Source organism: Capra hircus, chromosome 29 (genome assembly GCF_001704415.2).
Source record: "Capra hircus breed San Clemente chromosome 29, ASM170441v1, whole genome shotgun sequence".
Lineage (NCBI taxonomy): Eukaryota > Metazoa > Chordata > Mammalia > Artiodactyla > Bovidae > Capra > Capra hircus.
The window spans coordinates 16,745,391-16,768,794 of record NC_030836.1 but is presented as its reverse complement, the minus strand read 5'-3'; the positions used below and the strand labels follow the sequence as shown (position 1 = coordinate 16,768,794).

Below are 23,404 nucleotides of genomic sequence, written 5' to 3'. Positions count from 1 at the left end.
TTGCTGTTGCTAAGTCACGTCTGACTCTGTGATCCCAGGGACTGTAGCCCGCCAGGCTCCTCTGTCCATGGGATTTCCCAGGAAAGAATACTGGAGTGGGTTGCAATTTCCTTCTCCAGGAAGAGGGCTGCCATTGCCTTCTCTAGGGGATCGTCTTGATCCAGGGTTTAAACCCGTGTTTCCTGCACTAGCAGGCAGAGTCTTGGGGAATCCCATGCAATGTTTGGCAAGTCATTTAACTCTCCAAGTTCAGTTGTGTTATCTGTAAAACGGAGCTAATACCCAATCCAAAGAGCTGTTAAGAAGGTTAATGGGATAATGTATACCACTTGTTTAGCACAGCGGATAACACAGGTAGGCATTTAATAAATGATAGCTGCTATTATTATTACTGGACTTATTTAACATTGTATTGGTCCAACTTCACTACGAAACTCACGAATCAAAAAATAACACTTTGTCAGTCCAAACTGTTCAACATTTGGGTCAAAAGCTATGGTCCTCATGAATACAAACCTTGCCAGAGAGAGCTGAGACAAACCCAGTGCTGTGGACATGGAGCCAACATGCAGCTCAGCAGGAAGCAGTAAGACAGATGGGTTCAGGGCCCCCGAGTCCCAGCCCAGGCCCACCTGACTTTCCTAGTGCTCTGTCCTTCTTGAGAGCAACTGTCCCAAACATACTTAAATAATTCATTTTGCAATAATTTAAGGTCTACTCCCTCCATTAGAATGTAACCTCCATAAAGGTAATTTTGGACCTAAACTAGTACCTTGCACAGAGCCAGTACTCCATATATTTGAGCGGAAATGGATCAGTGGATGAGGTGGGAGACCTAGGTTCTGCATGCCTAACTTGTGGGATCTTGGCAAAGTAATTCGTCCTTTCTTGACCTCAATTTCCTCATCTATTGGGGTGGCCAAAAAGTTTATTTGGGTTTTTCCATAACATCTTACAGAAAAACCCCAATGAACTTTTTGGCTAACTCACTACAAAATAAAGGTTTGGATGAGATGCTCTGTTAGGCCCTTCCAGTATTACCACCCAATAGAGAAGGTCAAAATAACCTCAAATTGGATAATTCTGTTCTTAATTTCAACAAACTTTACTTAACACCTACTGGATGCCAGGCATGGGTTAATTCTGGGGTATACACAGATGAGATATAGCCTCTGCCCTCAACATTTTTATACTCTATTTATCTATACCTTTTGTTCCAAGACAATTTAAGACAGGATGGGGCTTGCCTGGTGGCTCAGATGGTAAAGAATCTGCCTGCAATGCAGGAGACCCAGGTTCGATCCCTATCCCTGGGTCGGGAAGATCCCCTGGAGGAGGACATGGCAACCCACTCCAGTATTCTTGCTTGGAGAATCCCCATGGACAGAGGAGCCTGGTGGGCTACAGTCCATGGGGTCGTAGAGAGTCAGACACAACTGAGCGACTAACACTTTCACTTTTGTTCCAGGACAATTTAAAACGGGTCTTATAATCGCAAACAATGCTTCTCAAAGTGACTTCTTTGAACTACCAGTTCTATGAGTTCCTCAAAAACAAACCTCTATAGTTAAATAAGTTTAGGAACCAAATATCCTATATTCTAATCCTAGAAAGTCACATTAAACACATTAAAGCCTCCGGGGAGTCTTACAACAAGGAAACCTATGTATTTGATTATTGGAACATTTTCCAATTCGACCTCAGAACTCCTTGCTGCCACCCCAATCATTTACAATCATGTGGAAAATTCTATTCCACAAAACCCTCTTTGGGAAGCCCTGCTCCAGTGAGCTCCGCTTAGCACACAGGGCCTGGTGCACACATTCTGTGCAGCTCTGAAACTGCCAGGAAGAGCCCGTGTTCTCAGGGAGGGTCCACTCTACATGTAAAATCACAGGAACGCTCTTTCCACGGTCAGTTTCTTTAAATGGACCAATCTGTATCCCGAGGGTCTGCACTGTCCAGCTGGTTTCAGGGTTTCAGAGACACCTGGAGTACCTGTGGCTTGAGTGAGGTTTGCTCTCATGCAACAATTTGCTTTTGAGATCATCACACCTCCCATTAGCCAGTATGAAGAGGCCTCCTCTCAGGGGGGAACCTGTTGACTTTCTTAAAGCAATATGCGCTTCCTTACCTGCTGCTAAAACTCATTAATTCCACAACCCTAAAACACATCAATAATTCAGAGAGCCCAAGTGGCGTCAACAATCCCCTCTGGAAGGATTCATACTGGGCATTTTCCAAAGCCCAAAATAATATAATTTTAAGGTTTAGAGAAGGGCTAGGCTTTTCAAAAGAAATAATGCCCTTTAAATGACAAGGGACTGCTTTATTTCCAACCTCTTGTTTAAGCCTACAAAGACTCCTTTGAAGCTAGAAGACTTTCAGAATCCTTGAAGGTATTTAGCTTTTATTTATGTGGTAGAGGAGCTATACAACACACCTATCCCGTTTACGTTTCTCGTTCTGGTCGTCTTGTGTGTTTTCACCCCTCCAGGCAGTTCTCTAGACAAGGGCACCATCATCTCCTACCTAGGTGACAGCAATAGCCTCCTAATTGGTCTCTTTGCTCCTAAATGTTCCTTCTCCACTTTTCCCACAATATGGCCAGATTGATCCTTCCAAATCGTAAATGTCATCAAGTCATTTGCATGCTGTTCACTCACTCATGTCCGACTCTTCTGCAACCCCCATGGACTGCAGCCCACCAGGCTCTTCTGTCCATGGAATTTTCGCAGCAAGAACACTGGAGTGGGTTGCCATTTCCTTTTCCAGGGGGTCTTCCCAACCCAGGGATGGAACCTGCATCTCCTGCATTGGCAGGCAGATTCTTTGCTGCCTGGGAAGCCCCATCTAGTCAGTATCCTGCTTTTAAAAGCCTTCAGCGGCTTCTCGTATGCTATGTCATGGCCCACAGTTTTGGTCTATGAGGCCCTGCCTAAGCTGGGGAGGGCTCTCATTGCTAAGTGGCCATGGGATGTCCTCTATCACAATCCTCACCATGTTTTGTTGGAACTATTTTTAGTGTTTTAGTGACAATATATTTTTAGTGATTTTTCTGGGAGGCTGGGGCCTCGGTTGTGTGGCTCCACATTTCCTCACACTTAGGAGGAGGTCAATATACTTGGTGGGTGGCTGTTGTCTCTCCAGTGTCTACCAAGGCAAGTAGACAGAAAGAACAAAAGCTGGCTTGTCTTTGAACTGCAAAATACTCTACTCTGAAAAGTCCCAGGCTTACATATACCAACCTCTGAATTCTTTTTTGGGAATTACTAGCACCCATTCGGAGAAGGCAATGGCACCCCACTCCAGTACTCTTGCCTGGAAAATCCCATATATGGAGGAGCCTGGTAGGCTGCAGTCCATGGGGTCGCTAAAAGTCGGACACGACTGAGCAACTTCACTTTCACTTTTTACTTTCCTGCATTGGAGAAGGAAATGGCAACCCACTCCAGTGTTCTTGCCTGGAGAATCCCAGGGATGGGGGAGCCTGGTGGGCTGCCATCTCTGGGGTCGCACGTAGTCGGACACGACTGAAGTGACTTAGCAGCAGCAGCACCCATTATACCAGAGAGACAGTCCGATGGGGGCTTGGTGGAGAACGAGATTTTTGGTAAGAAACATTTGTCTTTTAAAGTGACTTATGATTCATTGACCTAATCTAGCTCAAGGTTTGGTGAATATTTTCTGAACTGCAGATCAGAACAGGTGGCTTGAGAGAGAAGGTGGGTTACTTCCTGGTGAAGGTGTCAGCTTGGAAGATGTGGTTTAGAGGAAGAACATTGGAAATTAATGGGACATTCTTCATGACTATGACAGAAGAAAGAAGATTGGAACTATGGATTAGGCCAGGAAATACAAAATCCTGGTTCTGCTACTTACTACAAGTATGATCCAGGCTGGGCCACTCAACTTCCTCAACTTTAATTTCCTTTTCCAATCAAATGAGTATAATTCTATGTGTTCCGTCAAAAAAAAATTCACAGGACTCACTTAAGACTCATGGATGTGGAAAAACTTCACATAGTAGGAAAAACATTCACCAAATACATGGTGACATTATTAAACTTAATCCATCTTGAGGATTCCCCTGATGATGATCATGTGTGAAATGCCTATTTTAAAGAGGCTCGGAGGTGTGACTCTTTCTTGCTGCAATAATTTTATTCTTGGTTGAAGGCCAGTATGTGAAATTCAAGGAACCTTGCTTCTCAACACCAGGCATCCATTGGATGGGCCCCACAATCACCGTTGCTGTATTTGGCAGAGATATCTCAGTTGAAAAGCATTCAGTCATTTAGGTTGCCCTAAAATCCTTTCCGTGAATTTTTAAACAGCAGTTGCTATCTCTTATTAAGAGCCAATTTAGTCTTTTTCTTTACAGTTTCAAAAATTAGCCTGGCTACTGAAGTCCTTCTCCAAATTAAGGGCAAGGCTAAGAGTATGATGATGAAACAGCACAGCTAATATTTACTGAGCACCACTCCTGCCCACGTGCTGAACACTTTACATTCTCTACTTTACTCAATCCTCGTGCCAGCCCTATGAGGCAAGTTCTGTTATCATGTTCATTTTATAAGGACTCTTGAAGGGAAGGGAGGGAGGTCGGCCACTGCATTCATTAAGTGTTGGAGTTTAGATTCAAACTCTGGCAGTTGGACCCCAGAGTGTGTGTCCCTAAGCACTGAGCATATATTTGGTACCCGGTGCTGTGTGAGGGCTTAAGGATAAAAAGATGAAGATGGCATGGTACTTCCCCCCTGGGATCTTGGAGCCTTTCTGGAACACACATATCTGATCATTCAGAGACTTCCTCTTAGAGCTGCTGCTGCTGCTAAGTCGCTTCAGTCGTGTCCGACTCTTGTGTGACCCCATAGACGACAGCTCACCAGGCTCTCCCGTCCCTGGGATTCTCTAGGCAAGAACACTGGAGTGAGTTGCCATTCCCTTCTCCAACGCATGAAAGTGAAAAGTGAAAGTGAAGCTGCTCAGTCGTGCTGACACTTAGTGACCCCATGGACTGCAGCCTACCAGGCTCCTCCATCCATGCGATTTTCCAGGCAAGAGTACTGGAATGGGTTGCCATTGCCTTCTCCTCTTCTTATAGCAGTGAGGCCTTTTTGCGAAATTAGGTCCCATCAACTTAATGTAAATGGCAAGAGTTACTTTGCCTGTGGGGAACACTCTGCAAAGATAAAACTTAACTAAGTCAGGCCTTCTCTGAAGAAAGGGAAAAAAAAAATCCAAACAAACTGACCATTTACTCCCTGAGATCAGAGGTCTGTTTTCCCCTCATTTCTCCAGAGCCTGGCACAGTATCTAGTGGGAACGGAGTTCTTAAAAGATTTCTTGGGTGGCTCCTGAGTCTCTGTCGCTTCCTGCCTCAGACCACCCACCCTGGTTCCCAGCAACTCAATTCTGATGGACCAGGGGCCACAGGGATGGGCAGGGAGACATGAGATGGGGCAGAAAGGGTGTATGGGAAGGGAAGGATAACAGCATGATGGCGATGTCAAAAACAGTTGAGCACTTGCGAGCAGGGAAGAAGGACACTCCAGGTATATCAACTGTCTCGTTGTCAAAACCCTGCCTGCGGGGCAGTGGATGCTGTGACAAAGTCCGGGACGTGGCAGCCTCGGGACGCCATGCTTAGAGGGTCCATGTGTATTTCTAGATGCACGTTTCTTCTGTTATGCCCATACACAAACACACGCACAAAGACAACAGGGAAATAGAGGAAGACCGTACCTTTCACTACCCTATCCAGATAGTGCGCTTGGGAAATAAAAGACAGCACATTTAAGGTAGGATCCAGAAAGTGCAACACTGCCTGTCACACAACCATGCCAGGTGCCGAGGAGACAAAGGGGGCCGCACCCCACATTTGGGACAGACCTGCCAGGGAGAGGAAAATAAAACCAAAGACAGGACAACACGGGAGAGAAGGAGGGAGAGCAAGCACATTCTCCAGGAAGGGCCAAAAGGAACGTCAACCCACTCTGGGATCCAGGCGTTTGGAAATGTGATCATATAAACAAGAGGACATGTGGATAAGGAAACCAGGAGGAGGAGGATGGGAAGCTGCGAGAGTGGCCATGCTCCTGATCCGTCAGCTTCACGGAAAACTAGCGCTTTGTCTGCCCAGAGCACCATCCACCTTCCCTTTGCTGTGCGAGAGTGGGGGAATCCTGTCTGGACAGAGGTGCCCGCAGAAGGTTGGGGTTCGGAGACAGGCAAGATGTGAGTTATCTCTGATATGTACTAGGGGACTCGGTTGAGTCTTTGGTCAAATATACTGCTAGCCTATCTGCTTGCCACTCCTGTATTTTCCATGGACACATGCGCCCACATGAATGCAGAATGCTTGGTGTTCTAAGTGAGATGCGTCTCTCCTTTGTGCCTCTTACACAGAATGTGAGATGCAGGTCAGTGGAGGTCGCTGTGAAAGAAAAGAAACCCTGACCCCTTCTCAACTCTGATGAACTCAAAAAGGTATTTAGAATGATGTATGCTTTGTTTTCCAATGCATACGCCATTGTTATGATCATACATCACCACTGGGGGGTTATATTCAAGCAGTGCATTATTTGGCAATCTGAGGTTTTGCTTATTTGTGAGTGTGTTAAATGTTAGTTGCTCAGCTGTGTCCGATTCTTTGCAACCCCATGGACTGTAGCCCACCAGGCTCCTCCGTCCATGGAATTCTCCAGGCAAGAATGCTGAAGTGAGCTCCGTGCCCTTCTCCAGGGGATCTTCCCTACCCAGGGACTGAACCCGAGTCTCCTGCACTGCCGGCAGATTCTTTACTGTCTGAGCCACCAAGGAAGCCTATTGGTGAGGATGGGTGTCAAACGTGGCTCTGAAATAAGCCTGCTGTGCATATATGTGGGTGCCTGGCTGTGCGTCTGGAACAGGGCAGACCTCTTCATCCCCAGCACACGTCAGTCACACTATCTCACCTTCCCCATTAGGCTGTGGTCACAGCCTTTGGAGGGGCTTCCCTCACATCTCCCCCTCTACAGCTCCCTCACAAGTGCTCCCAAGAAACCTGGGGAGACAGCCACCTCCTGAAGGGCTGATGTTTTCAGCTGGGCTGGCCCCTACACTTAGCTTGATTTCACACGTGAACCAGAAGTCCATCAGAGAGGGCTCAACTGCAGTGGTGAGGCCTTATCTGGAAGCCCTAGGGTTCTATAAACTGTGAGAACATTCTTACTCTCTTCATAAAAAAAAGCATAAATTTTATGTTTTCAGTCGTCTGGACAGGACAGATACTGTTGCTGTTCATCAATATATATTTGCCTCCAAAGGCTCGTGGATGAAAGGCTATGTTCTTAGTTCAAGCCTCCTTGTGGTCTGTGCTTCAAGATGAAATACGCTCCCAGAGGCTGCAGAGCCAAGTGGAAAATTGGGAAGAGGAGTTTAAATGGGTTTGCGTGCTTCCCCCTTCATTCTCAAATATCCTGCAGAGTCCATGAGCTGACAGGATGTAAGGAAGAAACGCAAAGGGGAGTGGTGTATTATGCAGGACCGAACAAACGAAACTGTGAACAGACAGACGGTGGAAAACAGGATCATCCCGCATGGAAAAACAACCCCAGGAAGCGCCTCTGGAGAAGGCGAACTCTTTACTGATGCTTGGGGCTTTTGCAGCCTTCATCTTAGTCAAGTTTGTTCATCTAAGTTTGCAAAGTGATCCAAAATTGCTTAGAGACCATCTCCTGGGATATGCCATCGGAGAGCCATAACATACGGGATTTCTTGGCTCAGCTGGTGTTCTTAGCTTTCTGATCTGCAGAGTTCTGTGAAGGGTCCTAATCATATATTCTGGTCATAACTCTGAACCCAGCTACAGATGAGATGGAGTGAGCCTAGACTTCTCTCAGGGTGTTGGCAAGGATGATTCAGCTGGATGAGACACCACTGTTGGGATCCAAATGGCTAGACAGCTGTGCAGCATCCATGTGGAGGGAGCTCTCAGATCATGAAAAATGTTGTCTCCAAACTCAGTGGTAATATTGTGGCTCTGGTGATGAGTAAAGATTATATCCACTATGCAGACGAATCTCCCCAAGTTCAGGGGCTGACCTCAGAGAGCTTTTGCTCTCTCTTCTAATGTCATTTCATTTATAAGAACTGTTTAGTAATAAAGTTCTCTATTAAGCGTGTTTTTAGTACCTTGAACAAATGCTTACTAATTTATTAGATACAGGCAGGAATGGCAGCCAGCGTAAGTGACAGAGGCAGACTCAGGTTGCAATCAACACTGCGGGTTTCAGGAGACAAAAGTGGGCTCCACAGATCCTGAGATTCCTTCCCTACATAGAGACCTCAAGCCACACTGTGAATCCAAATGCTGATAACAGCCAGTCAACACCAAGTCCAAGCAACACCAAGTCCAAGGGTTCTCTGGGTACAGAAAAGAGCTTTCTTGTCTCTGCTGAAAATAAAGTGGTAATTGGGTCTTTGAAGTCCAATGTCATTTACTTATAAAAGGCATGTGCAGAAGTCCACACTGTTGTTTCTTTCACTGTTTGGAAATCTTGGTGCATATGCCCTTGAGAAGAGTTCATTAAAATTTCATTGTGATTTTAAAGCACTAACTGTAAGAAAATATGATGTCAAGTCCCTGGGCTTGCATTATGCATGGTGGATTCAGGGCGTCCCCAAATTCCTTCATCTTTTTCTTCCAGATTTTAGGATGAAGACGATGGGAGTAGAATCATTTTCCTCTCGGACAATGATTGTCTTTTCAACACTGCACACGATTCTCAAGCTTCTGCTATATTCCTGTCACTATGCAAGAAACTGGAAACCGTGGAAGCACACAGTTATTTATAAAACAAGTTCTGGGCCTTTGACTGGAGGGAAGTCTGTGAGGTCTTAGTTCTCTTTAGTATTTCTATGACCTGCGACATGAAAGCTTCTCTCCTTTGCTTGCTTGTACCAATGGAAGTTTCTAAACATTTCTCTCGAGATAATCCCAATAAGCTTCAGGGGCCCCTTATCAAAGGCTGTGAACACAACAAGAAGCCTTTTTACTCTTATCCTCCAGGAGCCTCAGCTGACTCTAACAGTTGTATTGTGGGTACGTGCTGCTGCTGCTGCTGCTGCTGCTGCTGCTAAGTCGCTTCAGTTGTGTCCGACTGTGTGACCCTAGAGACGGCAGCCCACCAGACTCCCCTGTCCTTGGGATTCTCCAGGCAAGAGCACTGGAGTGGGTTGCCATTTCCTTCTCCAATGCATGAAAGTGAAAAGTGAAAGTGAAGTTGCTCAGTTGTGTCTGACTCCTAGCGACCCTATGGACTGCAGCCTACCAGGCTCCGCTATCCATGGGATTTTCCAGGCAAGAGTACTGGAGTGGGTTGCCATTGCCTTCTCCGGTGGGTACGTGTTAGGTCAGATGAAGCAAGGATCACTATGGTAGGTGACGACAGCTGGGGTGGTTATAGTCATCTGAACTTTCAGATGGATGGCAGATCATCCAAGAGATACTCTTGTTGAGTTCTTGGATACCTTAATGCTCTGCTCTCTTTGGATAAAGGATCAGTGAGGAATATGTAGCCCATGGCACCCGCCCTGAGAGGGACTCACAGGGCTCACTAATTGGTCTCCAGTTTGCCACTCCTATCACATGTGGGCTGAGAGCCCCCAGGAGCATCAACTAATCAAGCTCCTCTTCTGACAATGTGGGGGCAGATCCCTGCCCATATTCTCTCTCTCCTTGTCAGCATTTGTCTTGCAACTCCTGGGTCCTGATGTGAGAGCATGCCTTTGAGGAGGCAGAAGGCAGGAGGAGAAGGGGACGACAGAGGTTGAGATGGTTGTATGGCATCACCGACTTGATGGACACGAGTTTGAGCAAGCTCCGGGAGTTGGTGATGGACAGGGAAGCCTGGCGTGCTGTAGTTTACGGGGTTGCAAAGAGTCGGACATGACTGAGCGACTGAACTGTAAGCATAGGATTATTTCACAGATGCAGATATCTTATGAGTGCTTGCGAGTCCTCTTGCTTGAGGACTATCTGATAACACAAAAGAAACTCAAGAGCGAGTATTCAAAAGTGGACAAAGGACTCCAGAGGATTGCGTGGCCTTCCTTTATAATCCCTCTGCATTGTGAAGTCTGGCTTTGTTCACTCCAGTAATTGCATCATCACAGTATTATTTTGATCTTTACTCCCAGAGGAGGATTTGTTTAAGAATCAGGATTTATAGGACTGGACAGCTCTCCTGAAGCCTAGTAAATAATTCTGTATATCTGGCATTTTGAACAATCACAGCTTTGGGGTCAAGGTTGGAATTTTACAAATGTAATCAGAAGCTAGCATTTCCCATATGTGTTTTGGGACTTTATATTCAGGGGAAGTGAATAAAGTAACCATCATAGAAGTGATTTAAAATGTTGATGTTTTCAAAGAAACAGGAAAAATTAAACACCTTCTTAAATTTAGCTATGATTTTCAGCTTTCTATAATGAAATAGGAGGTCAAGCCCCAACCTTAAAAGATCCATAAAATTCTTGGAAAAGATGTCCAAAAACATGTTTTAGATGACTCTGTCTTGACTTGAGAAATGAATCCATGTTGCATCCTACCTTAACTTCTGGACTAGGGAAACTGGGTTCCATTTACACTAGGGTGTATTAGAAAGTGAGAGTGAAAAGGAAAATACCCCTTTTTGTTTTTAGGAGCAGGTGATGATGGATGTGTGGTCTGTGGCCAGTGGAGGAGGGGCTGGAATGCCAGTGTCCCTGCAGGCCTCCCCGAGCCCCTCGCATCCTGAGATCTGTGTTTCGTAGACAGAGAAAATGAAGTCCCCAGCGACCATGCGGTCTGCCACGGTGATTCTTCACCAAGACCTTTCTTGAAGATGCAAAGAGATGGATATTTCCTAACATAAAGAATTAAGATTCAAAATATTCTTGTTTTCTGACAAAAATATAGTCATTAAAGAGGAAGCCACTGCCAAATTTCCTTTCATTCTGAAACTAATCTATTTTATAAAAAAAAAAAAAATCAAGTAGTTTCCATCAAAGAAAAGGTGGACCCAGATCTCCAAAAGGAGATTCTTAATTCCTGCTATACAATCTACTCTGGGAAATGTCACTGGGTTAAGACAGTTCTTATGCTGGGGACTTGTCACAAGGAGTTCAGACTTGTCTAAACTCTTCTACCCTGGTGATTAGGTAATCAAGTCATTCTTTCCTGTTTATATGGAAGGCAGGAGTGTGCAAATAAACAGCTCTGCTCTCTTTGGCGCCCACTGCATGGAGGTGTCTGAATCAGCACTGTGGATCCTGGCCTTTTCTCTGGTATAAGACAAAACCACACTGCAACATAGGAACTAGCTGTGCTATAATCAACCCTCATATAATAAGGAAGCCTGATTACAAGAGAAAATTTAACATGTTGAATTTCTAACTTTTCACACCAGTAGTTTTTGCTTTTCCTAAATGATCCTCACAGGGAGTGTAGTTCCCTGGAAATAGAAGAAAGTGCTTCTTGCTGCCATTAAAGATTAAAGAGAGGCTTCTCCTTCTCCTTTCTGTTCTGAAAAGAAAAATGAAGGCACCACCATTGTTTCCCTCCTTTGTATCTCGCACCCCCTTCCCTTCTACCGACAAGGTTACTGGAGGGTTCCTTTGGCACTACGGTGTTGAGTTTCTGGCAGGAACGCAGCTGGCCACAGGCGAGACGCACAGAGGGCAAGCTGCCATGCGGGGAGACAAGACAGGGACAAAGGAAACGCTCACCACACAATGACAGGTAATAGAATTCCGGGCCAACGTCCTTTCATCTGAGCCACTATGACTAGCCCATTGCTTCTTCAATGTCCTGTGACATTTTCTGGTATTTATGACTGTCAACCTTCCTCTTGAATCGTGTGCACTTTTACCTTGATGTATTTCTTATCTGGAGGGGAAACAGCATTTGCAATCCCAAGGTGGAATTTGCTCTTACAGAGTGACAGCCGGGTGTGCAGGGGAGGTGGGAGGGCCTGCTTTGACTTCTTGGCATCCAAACAAAGGGATGCTCTTCAAGTCGGGCTGATGATCATCCATGAGACGCTAGATGGAGCACCGCCCACCCCCAAGCCCTGCCATGAATCAGCCGTGACCGGATGAGGGGAGACTTGCCCTAAATCCCTCGTCATTTGACTCAGACAAGATACCCTAATCTTATAAAAGTCTGACATCCATAAACCTTGTGCAACTTGGTGGGGTGAGCTGAGGACTCTGTAAGCAAGTGAGAGAAAACAGAGGCACTCTCTCTGGGCTCTGATTTTGGTTTTAATAAGCATGGGTCCCCTTCTGGTCTGGGAGGCTAACAGGTCAGCCTGTCCTTAGTCATGCAGAAAAGGGAAGGTGAAGGCGGAGCTGAGTTTAAAGAAGCAGGCAGGCCTCCTGAGTGACTCGGGCCACTTCTCTTTCAGGGGGTGTCCAGGGCTGTCATGAGATAGGATGACTCTGACAGAAAGAAGCCACCCAGAGGTGCATCAGGTGGTACCGCGGCACGTTCTGCTATAGAAAAGCAGGCTGGGCTGCTGGCACCGGAGGGAGCAGCTTTGCGTGCTGGCAAGAGCACTGGCTGGCAAACTAACTGTGGGACTCTGAGCGCCTCTGGAATAGGAGGGCCCAGCCTCTGGGAAGGACAAGAGCTGGAGGCCTCTGCAGAAAACCCGGGCTTTCACCGTGGCTCAGAAAACCAAGCCTCAAGTTCCCATTCCACTTAATGGTTAAGTGACTGTAGGCCTCGGGTCCCTGCAAAGAAGGGGATAATACACGTGCCTTCATGGGGTGATGGCTGGCTGTATGAAAAGATGCAGTCAAAGCCCTTAGCACAGAGCTGGCTACACTGTAAATACTCAAATATCAGAAGCCATTATTATTGATGTTAATAAGTATAAGGCATTCCAGAGCCATTTATAAACAGAGCGACGGGGTGGGGGCGGACATGATCAATAAAAACTAATTTCAGGATATAAAACAGAAAGAATGAAGCTGTTAAAAAAAAAAAACATGAAATAAGAGGGAGCTCCATTTGTTCAAAATTCCTTCATCCCTCAAAATCTTTGGGGCTTGCCTCCCAGTTTCTGTAAGACTCAGGAGGGGACTTTCAGAGCTGGAGAGGCAGCCAGCGTCCTGCCTCCTAAAGCCATGTGCTCACCATCTGATCACAGAGCCTTTCTTTAAAAAAAAACCATGGAAGGGAAGAAGTTAAAACGTAGATACACAAACCAGTTGATTCAATAAAGACGTTTTGGTGAGTGTTCATTCCAGGATAATAAACCAAGCAAACGTCTGGCTGTGTTTAAAATCAACAAAACCAGCAGGAAAGGCAGAAAGAAGGGAATGGAGTGATCAGCTTGTTTTGAAAGCTGCCAACAGTGCTGCTTCAGCAGGGGCTAGTGCTGAGGAGCCCTCCAGAGAGGGGAAAGGAGACAAAGGCAGACAGGACGGAAGCCAGGGACAGGAGTGAGGGGGAGGACCCCAGGCCTAATGGGCTGCAGATGTGGCCTGGGGCCTATGGGAAGCTTCCTCCAGGACTCCAGGCCTCTCTGGGAGTACAGGCCTAGGAGGCCGTGGTGGGAGGGGTCAGTGCTAGAACCAAGATCTCCCAACCAGACCATAAATTTGATTTAATGGGCTACATGTAATGAGCAGTACAATGTGCCAGCCTGTGCTAAGCTCTTTACCGGCATGCTTGCCCCCATTTCATAGGTGAGCAAACTGAGGCTCAGAGACACTTAGACCTTGCTCACAGTTGCTCAGCGGTAGAGTCATCTGCCTCATTCTTCAACCCCAGCTCCTTAACACAAAGCTGTCATCCATTTGGCCTGGTCAGAGTGAGCCCCAGGGTATGCTACCAGCTGGTTGAGACCCAGGAAATGCAGGTTGGGAGAGAAAAGGTTCCGAATCCCCTGACTGTGAATTCAAATCCAACTGCTGTCTAGGACAAGCTGACCATAATGTCGTCGGATGAAAGGACTCTTGGCCCAGCTCCCGCATGCGATGGGCGCTCCCCAGAGTGCCCGGCAGACGCAGGCAGCGTGCAGCCCTCCAGGGAGGCCCGGGCCCGGCCCACATACCGATGGTGCAGTGCTCGCCATTCCAGCCCGGGCTGCACTCGCACTTGCCGTCGCGGCAGGTTCCGTGCTCCGCGCAGCGCGGGTGGCAGGCGCGCTGGTCGCAGGCCGCCCCCATCCAGCCGTCCTCGCAGCGGCACGTGCCCCCCACGCAGACGCCGTGGCCCCCGCAGTCAGCAGCGCAGATCTCTGTGGGGCGGGGCGGGGGGAGACAAAACAGGCACTGAGCAAGCTTTTCTGGGGAACAAGGGTCACACTTGGCTCCCCTCTGCCGGGCTCCATGAGCTGTCAGGGTTCCAGAGGCTCGGGGCTAATCCCTGTGGACAAGGACCCCCTGAGAGAATAGTTCTCCCGGTGGAGGCCTGTCCCCAGCCCCTCTCCTCATCAAAACAGGATGGATTGCCTCTGCTCTCTTTGCTTCTCCCTGTGGCCAGCCTGTCCCCACTTTTGTGCTTGCCACTCCAAAAGGGACCAGCCAGTCTATGTCTGATGCAGGATACAGCATGCTTGGAGCTGGTGCATGGGGATGACCCAGAGAGATGTTATGGGGAGGGAGGTGGGAGGGGGGTTCATGTTTGGGAACGCATGTAAGAATTAAAGATTTTAAAATTTAAAAAATAAAAATAAATATATAAAATTAAAAAAAAAAAACAAAAGGGACCAGCCTTCGGAACAGATGTGATGGAAAGTCAGATTTAATTAAAAACTAGTTATGTGTGAAAACAAAGCGAGGATGAGTCCCTCATCGCCAAGTCAAGTGCTTGTGGGTTTGGCTGGGGTGCGTGAAGGGTCCTGGGCTTGTGTTTCATTCCAGCCTTGACTCTAATTGAGATGGGATGAAAGGGAGGTTGGCCCTCCAGCACCCCACGGGGGTAAATCTGGGTGGCTGTTCTGGGCTTTTGCTGGGTTTATGCCTTGTCCTCTTGCTCATGGCTTCACCCCAACTCCAAGCACCATTGAAATGGCCTTTCCCATTCAAAGCAATACTGGCTTGGGTGTGGGGGCAACTTCACAGCCAGAGTGGAGTTGTCCAGCCCTTCACAAAGGCCTGATTGTGAGATGGCACAACACACACACACGACCTGATTCACAAGCCGCTCGGGCTTGGGGCCAGTGACATCTTCACGGTTGCACAGGCAGAGGCTGCGGAGGCTCTGAAAACAACTGCTTTTTAGGAAACTGGTTGAACAACTGGGGCCCTTGATGCTCTTGGCCAGGGCTGTGATGAAGACCCTAATTAGATTCTGTGCCTTGTGGCCCAATGTTCTTCAAAAGAAAATCCCAACACCTTTAATTTCTTTCCAATTAGACTGACTGGCACCCGCATCAAGTTGCATTTGCCCATTACCCCTTCCAAGCTGTACTTCTGATTTTAAAGTTACTAACAGTTTAAGTACTTTTGAAAAAGGAAGGAAAATAAAATTAGATATCAGAGGCTCAGAACTTTCATCTTAATCTATGAGGCAATGGCTAAAATGTTCAAGTGAGAGTGAAAAAGCTGGCTTAAAATTCAACATTCAAAAATGAAGATTATGGCATCCGGACCCATCATTTCATGGCAAATAGATGGGGAAACAATGGAAACAGTAAGAGACTTTAACTTCTTGGGCTCCAAAATCACTGCAGATGGTGACTGTGGCCATGAAATTAAAAGATGCCTGCTCCTTGGAAGAAAAGCTATGATCAACCTAGACAGCATATTAAAAAGCAGACATTACTGACAAAGGGTCTGTCTAGTCAAAGCTATGGTTCTTCCAGTAGTCATGTATGCATGTGAGAGGTGGAGCATAAGGAAAGTTGAGTGCCGAAGAACTGATACTTTTGAACTGTGGTGTTGGGGAAGACTCTTGAGAAGCCCTTGGACTGCAAGGAGATCAAACCAGTCCATCCTAAAGCAAATCAGTCCTGAATATTCACTGGAAGGACTGATGCCGAGGCTGAAACTCCAATACTTTGGCCACCTGATGTGAAGAGTTGATGCATTGGAAAAGACCTTGGTACTGGGAAAGATTGAGGGCAGGAGGAGAAGGGGACAACAGAGGATGAGATGGTTGGATGGCACCACTGACTCGATGTACATGAGTCTGAACAAGCTCTGGGAGTTGGTGATGGACAGGGAAGCCTGCTGTGCTGCAGTCCATGGGGTTGCAGAGAATTGGACATGACCAAGTGACTGAACTGAACTGAAAAATACTCAAGAGTTAAAAAAAGAAAACACCAGTAAGAGTGTCCGTATCTGAGGTGTTCCTACACCTGACATCTTGGCCAGCAAACTAGCTAGAGAGGGAGGGCGTGCCTACGGTACCACACCAGGTTTCCTGGCTACCCAGAGGAGAGAGAGGCTGCTGGAAAATGTGAGGAAAGAGCCCTGACCTGGAGTCAGGGGATTTGGTCTCTACACCAGGTTCAGGAGCAGAAGCTTTGTGACCCTGGTCAGGTTCCTTGACTTTGCTGGTGATGCTGCCCCTCAGCATTTCTACTGCCATTCAGGGCCAGCAGAAGTGGACAATGGAAAGTGGTGTGGCAAGATCACTAACTCAAGAAAGATTTCTCAGGACAGTGATGGATGTCACTGGATATCCAAGGACGGGGTTTGCACGGTTCGTGCCTGCTCAGCCACTGATCTCCTGAGTGACCTTGGGGAGGTCACCTGCCCTCTTCGGGTGTCAGCTTCCTTATCAACTGCAGGGGGAACCAGACGGCAACTGAGACTGTGGGAGTCTCCGATGTAAACCTCCTCCCTGTTGCACAGCATCACCCATCCGCAGGGCTGGGCCCCTCCTCCTCTGAGAAGCTGCCCACAATTCACCTGGCGGCGGCTGTCTTGCTCGATGCCTTTCCAGATGACATGGTAGACTGCTCTTCCATTTCTGTGTGTGTCACTGTCGGACGCAGGACACCCTGAGGCTGGATGAAGTCTTCTGATCGCCTCTAGGCCTGATACCCAGCATGGTTCTTGGCACAGAAAGACCCTTAATTAAGGTTTGTTGGAAACAAATCCATGCATGCCTGGGGTTACCGGTGCCAAAGAATTTAAAACAGTTCAGGTACACACTGCTCAGCTTGGCTGACAGTCAGTCCAGGCCTGTCTGTCTGCTGTAAAAACTCCCCGAGTGAGGGTGCGGCTGTGGAGCAGTGTCAGGACAGCCAGCAGCCCTCCAGGAAGGGGGATTTCTCAAGGTGTTCTTCAAGCTTCTTTCCCTTCTTGCTCCCATGGACAGCGTGTTGGACTTCCCTCAAGATGAAGGCCGACAGTCTCGGGTCCCTGGGTCTCCCCGTGTCTTGAGTCTGAAATTTCTAGTCCTACGGCACAGCACTGCAAGGACATCCACCCAGGTGCCTCTGGAGGCGGGCCTGCACTCAGGTCTGGCAGATACCTCCACCTGAGAGCTTGAGGGAAGGTCAGCTTAGCCTTTGTTTGGGTTTACTCAGCATATTTCCCAGGTGGCAGTTTATGCTGTGAAAGTAAACGGCAAACAACGCTTCTATTCACTGAGATGTGAGCCTGGAGAAGGACAGGCTGTATGGGCCAAAGCCTAGGTATTGGGGGCCACGGGGCTCTTGGGGTTCATAGTCTCAGTGTTGGGGGTCGTGGGGCACTTGGAGGTCACAGGGTTGAGAGCAGAAGAGGCAGGTCTTCCCCAGCATTTGAGGGTCTCACTTCAGGTCCTCACTATTGGGTAGTTCATTCTTCTACTAATTAACCTGGAGGCAGTGTGCATGGAAGACCTGAAGACTTGGGATCAGGTATGACTCCAAAGCTTGTGCCTGTTGTGGAACCTCAGACAGCAGATTCAATTGCTTTGAGCTTCACTTCCTTCCTCTGCAAAATGGGAATGGTGACAGCACCCACTCCAGAGGGAACACAGCCCTGATGTACAGTTTATCCTGATTCCTTTATTCTTCCAGTAACAGTCCACGCCTGCCTGCTTTGTGCCAGAGACTGTGCCTGGTGCTAGGAACACAGAGCTCGATAGGACACAGTCTCTGCCCTCAGGAGATCACTGGGCAGAGAAAGCACAAACTGATTGCTAAGATCATCTGAGTGATTTACAGCTGGTACTCACTTTGGCACCTTTCTGCTTATGTGCAATGAATAAAGAATCCTGGATCTTAGGATCAGACAGATTTGGGATCTGTTCTTGGCTTTGTCCCTTACTGGCTGGGTAATCTTCAAGGTGCCAGTTATGCAATTCACTAAATCTCGATTTCATTTATGTAAAATGAGGAATAATAACTCCCACTTCACCAATCTTACAGGGCTGGTGTTAGATCAAATGAGATAATGTGGGGGAAAGTCACTTCTGCTTAATACTGTAACACAGGTTTAACAGTTTACAAAGCCCTCTTCACATACAGTTCCTCAATTAACTATCACTGCAGTGTTGTGTGAACACCTGGCTATTATCCTTCCAAGAGTTGAGGCTCCCAAGACCCAGAGCGCATAAGAGGATTCGACAAGGTCGTGTGTTCCTCTGGTCCTTTCACCTCATTCTGACAATCCTCAGCACAGCGCTGCAGGACAGACGTTTCACAGATGTGGAGACTGAGTCCCAGACTGGGCAGGGGCGGGCTCTCCTCCGAGCGAACCTTCTGGTTCTTCCAGAAGATGTGCCCCTGTTTCTGGCTCTGTTGCTCACCCTTCGTTACATTCAGGTCAGACCCTGGCTGTGTGTGAAATGCAATGAGATTCTCTACGCAGGTTCCCCCGTCAGTCGAGCCTACTTTTCTCCTCTGGAGATCGCAGGGCTGTCTCTCCAAACAAAATGGTAAACATCCATTTACCACCAGTTTACACGAAACGTGCTGCCCTGGCACGGAGCTGAGGTTGCCTGGTGGCTGGGCACCCCTCCATCAGTCCTTTTACAAGCTGGGCTGTGAGCTCTTGCACATTTTAATGGAAGGGGCCTGAACGGGGTGACCTTGATGTTTATGGGGTGCTAACTGATGGCAACGCAACCTGTCGGTGCTGAGGTTCTCCTCTGAAGATGCGCCTCCTGCCTGAGTGCAGGAGGCCCGCTACCTCGTGGAGGGAGCAGAAGCCTGAGACACTACTTTCTCATTCAGCCACAAAAGGTAGGCCCATTGTTATGCTTTTATATTCATCAATTCTTATTATTTTTTTCTCCTTGAAATAAAAGGAACTGCTTTGTTTTTCCTTTTCCGATTCTGCTTTGGCATTGAAGCAGATATAACTTCCCAGAGTGGTTGGTGAAAACCAAACAGAATGATGCGAACAAATGTGCTTTGAGCTCTCCCGCACCTTTTACGTACTGTAAGTGGCACTTTGTGAACTTCCGCTCAGAGCTCCTACATCTCAGGTGTAAACTGTGGATGACACTGACTACTGCCGAGACTTGTTTGCTGAGTTTCTTTGCTCCCAGCGGGCACTGGGGATCCAATGGTGAGCATGACAGACACGGCTCTTTCCTGACTCTAAGAAGGGACATCCTAGCATGGCAGATGCATGTAACCTAATGAAGTTAAATGAGTTAAGATGAATGGAGGTGAAGCTTCTAGCATGGAGCCTGGCACACAGTCAGGGTATAAACTGCACACACATATTCGCATAAGAAAGGAAATGGGGTGTGGTACAATGCGGTTCAGATGTGAATTCTGACTTATGTAACATATCTGACACAAGCAAGCATTTGCTAAAGGCTAGGGGACAGTCACGTGATTCACATCAGTACTTTCTGAGTAAATGCTGGAAGACTGGGGCCTGGTGGAATCCTCTGGTGTACTATAGGCTACACGATCCACAGAATTGACTTGGCTTCAGACTTCAGCTGCCCAGTCTCCTTGGGTTCTCGTGGAGTCCTTGGGAGAAGTACTTAATCTCTGCATCATACTTCTCCCCCAAATGGGGAGAGCAGCAATGGTCCCCTACATGGCGAGTGGTGATAACGGAAGCAAAGACCAAATGTGTAACTGTGATATGAAATGTGCTCTGTAAACTGTGCCATGTACATCCTGTTACGCACACAACTGATTGATGGGGACCTAAGGCATCCTGTTTTTCCAGTAGTCATGTACAATTGTGAGAGTCGGACCATAAGGAAGGCTGAGTGCTGACAGATTGATGCTTTTGAATTGGGGTGATGGAGAAGACTCTTGAGAGTCCCTTGGACAGTGAGGCAATCAAACCAGTCCATCCTAAAGGAAATCAGTCCTGAATATTCATTGGAAGGACTGATGCTGAAGCTGAAGCTCTAATACTTTGGCCACCTGATGTGAAGAGCAGACTCATTGGAAAAGACCCTGATGCTGGGAAAGATTGAAGGCAGGAGGAGAAGAAGGTAGCAGAGAATGAGATGGTTAGATAGTGTCAGTGACTCAATGGACATGAATCTGAGTAAGCTTTGGGGGACAGTGAGGGACAAAGGAGCCTGGTGAGCTGCAGTCCACGGAGCTGCAAATAGTCAGATATGACTTAGCGACTGAACAACATCAACCAGACACCCAGTATCAGTGCGGCTCTGAGTCACCTGGAAGAGATGCACCTCCCTGAAGAGCAAACCAGTTTCTAGCAGTGGCCTCAAACTTTGGGTATGAAGCTACACAGCACAGTACCACCAGCCAAGACAAAACAGGCTTCAAAACCATCTATGTGTGTCGCTCGGCTTCCTCTTGAAATCAGGCGGAAATCCCTAACTGTCCTAAAGTTCTCATTCCAAGTCTGTAAAGTTGTTGCTCAACTGTGCAGGGCCTTGGGGACGAACCAGGTCAGGCCCAAGAACACCTTAGCTTTTCTGCTGGGAAAAGCCACACCCAGAGCACCTCCCCTTCCCCACCCGCCCTGTGCCCTGCCTCACTGGGGTCTGTGTCTATCTTCTCTTTAGACTGGAAGCCCACCTGCTGGCAGGCACTAGTGTTTATTCATTCTTGGGTCCCCGGCAGCAGGCACCAGACCTGGCACAGCATGTGCCTTCAATAAATATTTGCTGAAAGAACAGATGAATTAAAAAAAAAAAAACAAACTCATGGAAGAGATGTTATATCAGCTGGCTCAACTCTATCTCAGAGCCATATTGTACCCAATTTACTTGGTTAAATACAGTCACACAGGGGGTCAGTCTCCTTTGTATTTAACTGTCTTAGAAACTTATCTTCTCCAACCTCCCACTGGAGCTCGCAGCCTTAAAGTGTCTCAGTTCTTACACATTCACTCACATCTTCCTTCACACCAATGCCCACACCCATCCCCTTTCTATGATGCAGAAGCAGGTGGACACATGATGAAGAGGTGAAGAGGTTGGGGAAATATATATGGTTTGGCTGTTGGTTAACTGTGCTCCAAAGTGTATACATGAGGGAAAGGCTGCTCCAGGCTCCTCTCATTAAATGTTAATCCCCATATGAACCTGGACAAAGCCTGGGACCTATCACAGCTATGTTTTAATTTGTCTGGATTTACTTTACAATCCTCTTCATTAAAATAACTGGTAAGGGAAACTGTGTCTTTCCTCCAAAGGGAGAGACTTATATATAATTTTCCTATAAAATTTCTTCCACTTGGAAAGATGCTCAAAATTGACACAAGTGGGAGAGAGAGGAGACCTCATGCAATGATCTGTGCGCCCTCTTCCTGAGCAAGGGACAGATGTAGGTGAAGCTGTCTTTAAAACTCCAGGGATGTGAAAGTAGAGCTGTGACCTCCCGGGAAGACTGTAATAAGTCTGTATTGTGAGTTTCTTAGAGTGATATTAAGAAATTTTAGTAAGCGTTAAATAATTTTAAATGGCATCACTGACTTGATGGACATGAGTTTGAGCAAGCTCCGGGAGTTGGTGATGGACAGGGAGGCCTAGCGTGCTGCAGTCCATGGGGTCGCAAAGAGTCGGACATGACTGAGTGACTGAACTGAACTGAACTGAACTGAACTGAATTTTAAATGGTTTCCACTAGGACTTTCTGTTGCATCACTAGCTCATCTGAGTTAGTGCACGGTTTGGGGAATTTGTCCTTGAAAATTCCTTAGGGAATTTCTCATGATGTCCTTGGATACTTTAAGTGTGTCCCTACAACTAAACAGCATTTGGGGCAGAATATAAGGGCAAATTATAGAACCACTGTTGATGGCACACAAATAATATCTCACTAAATTCTCACAATACCCCTGCAGTTACATTTGTACTCCCTTATCATCACTGAGCAAAGAGCTTGGAGAAATTAAGTGACTTGCTCAGAGGCACTTAGCTAGAATGAAAGGTGACTATGATTAACACAACTGTTTTGGTCTGTAAGCAGCAGGATCTGGTTTAGGTAAAACCTCAGATGTAATGTGACATATGTCCTTATTAATTATGTATTACATCATCAGCCCAGCTAGACTAGCAAGTCTCTGAAATCAGAGTCTGAGTCTCCGTTCTCACCCTGACTCAATGTTTATTGCGTTCAGTACTCTTCCTTTCATTTGTCTCTTTAGCTGTCTTTTCAGCCTCCATTCATCTATCTGCCTGTCCATCAGCCCATCCATCTGTCCATCTACCCATCATCCAATCAGCTCTTCTGTCAACAGGCCATCTAACTGCCCATTCATCCATCAATCTTCCATCCATCCATCCGCTCATCTATCCACCCATCCATCTATCGTGTGACTTGGGCAAGTTACTCCAACTTTCTGTGCCTCAGCTTTCCCACCTGCAAAATAGAGACACCCGCCTCTCAGGCTCACATGGGGCTGAACGAGCATCACGTAATGCGCCTAACGTCACGCACACCTTTTTTTTGTAGAGCAGCAGCAGCAGTAGTGTTAGTCCCTCAGTCGTGTCCAACTTTATGACCCCATGGACTATAGCCTGCCAGGCTTCTCTGTCCATGGGATTCTCCAGGCAAGAATACTGGAGAGGACTGCCATTCCCTCCTCCAGAGGATCTTCCTGAACCAGGGATCAAACCCGAGTCTCCTGCACTGCAGGCAGATTCTTCACCGTCTGAGCTACAGGGAAGTTCTGAATATGGCAATTATTTTATGTTTACGTTCTAGAAGAGCCGGGTGTGGGGTGCAGTTTGAAGATATACTGGGGAAAGCAAGGTGAGGGGTGGGCAACTGAGGTGCCTCTCAAGAACTGGAGAGGCCTGGACGTGGAGCCTAATCAGAAGGCTAGGCTTCCTGCGCCTCGTGCCCTCGGGATAGGTGAGCGGCAGAGACCTGTGCAGGGCACAAGCGAGGATGATGAGAGAGCGTTAATCCATGGCCTCGGGATTCTCAGTGAAGGAGGAACCTCCACTGAGAAGGAGGCTGATGGAGAGATGTGGACATTTGAAAGAGCCCCTTGGGGACTGAGCACAAGAACTCGCAAAGTTCAGGATGAA

The 23,404-nt window shown here is 47.3% G+C and overlaps 1 protein-coding gene across 1 annotated transcript in view; it reads right to left on the bottom strand.

Annotated features, from left to right (window-relative positions):
- The window catches only part of TENM4 (teneurin transmembrane protein 4), a 682,188-nt gene that overhangs the window by 117,037 nt on the left and 541,747 nt on the right, over positions 1 to 23,404 (bottom strand). Inside the window, exon 15 of the mRNA XM_018043333.1 lies at positions 14,091 to 14,276. Coding sequence (XP_017898822.1) covers positions 14,091 to 14,276 — 186 coding nt within the window. The remainder of the gene's footprint in view (positions 1 to 14,090; positions 14,277 to 23,404) is intronic.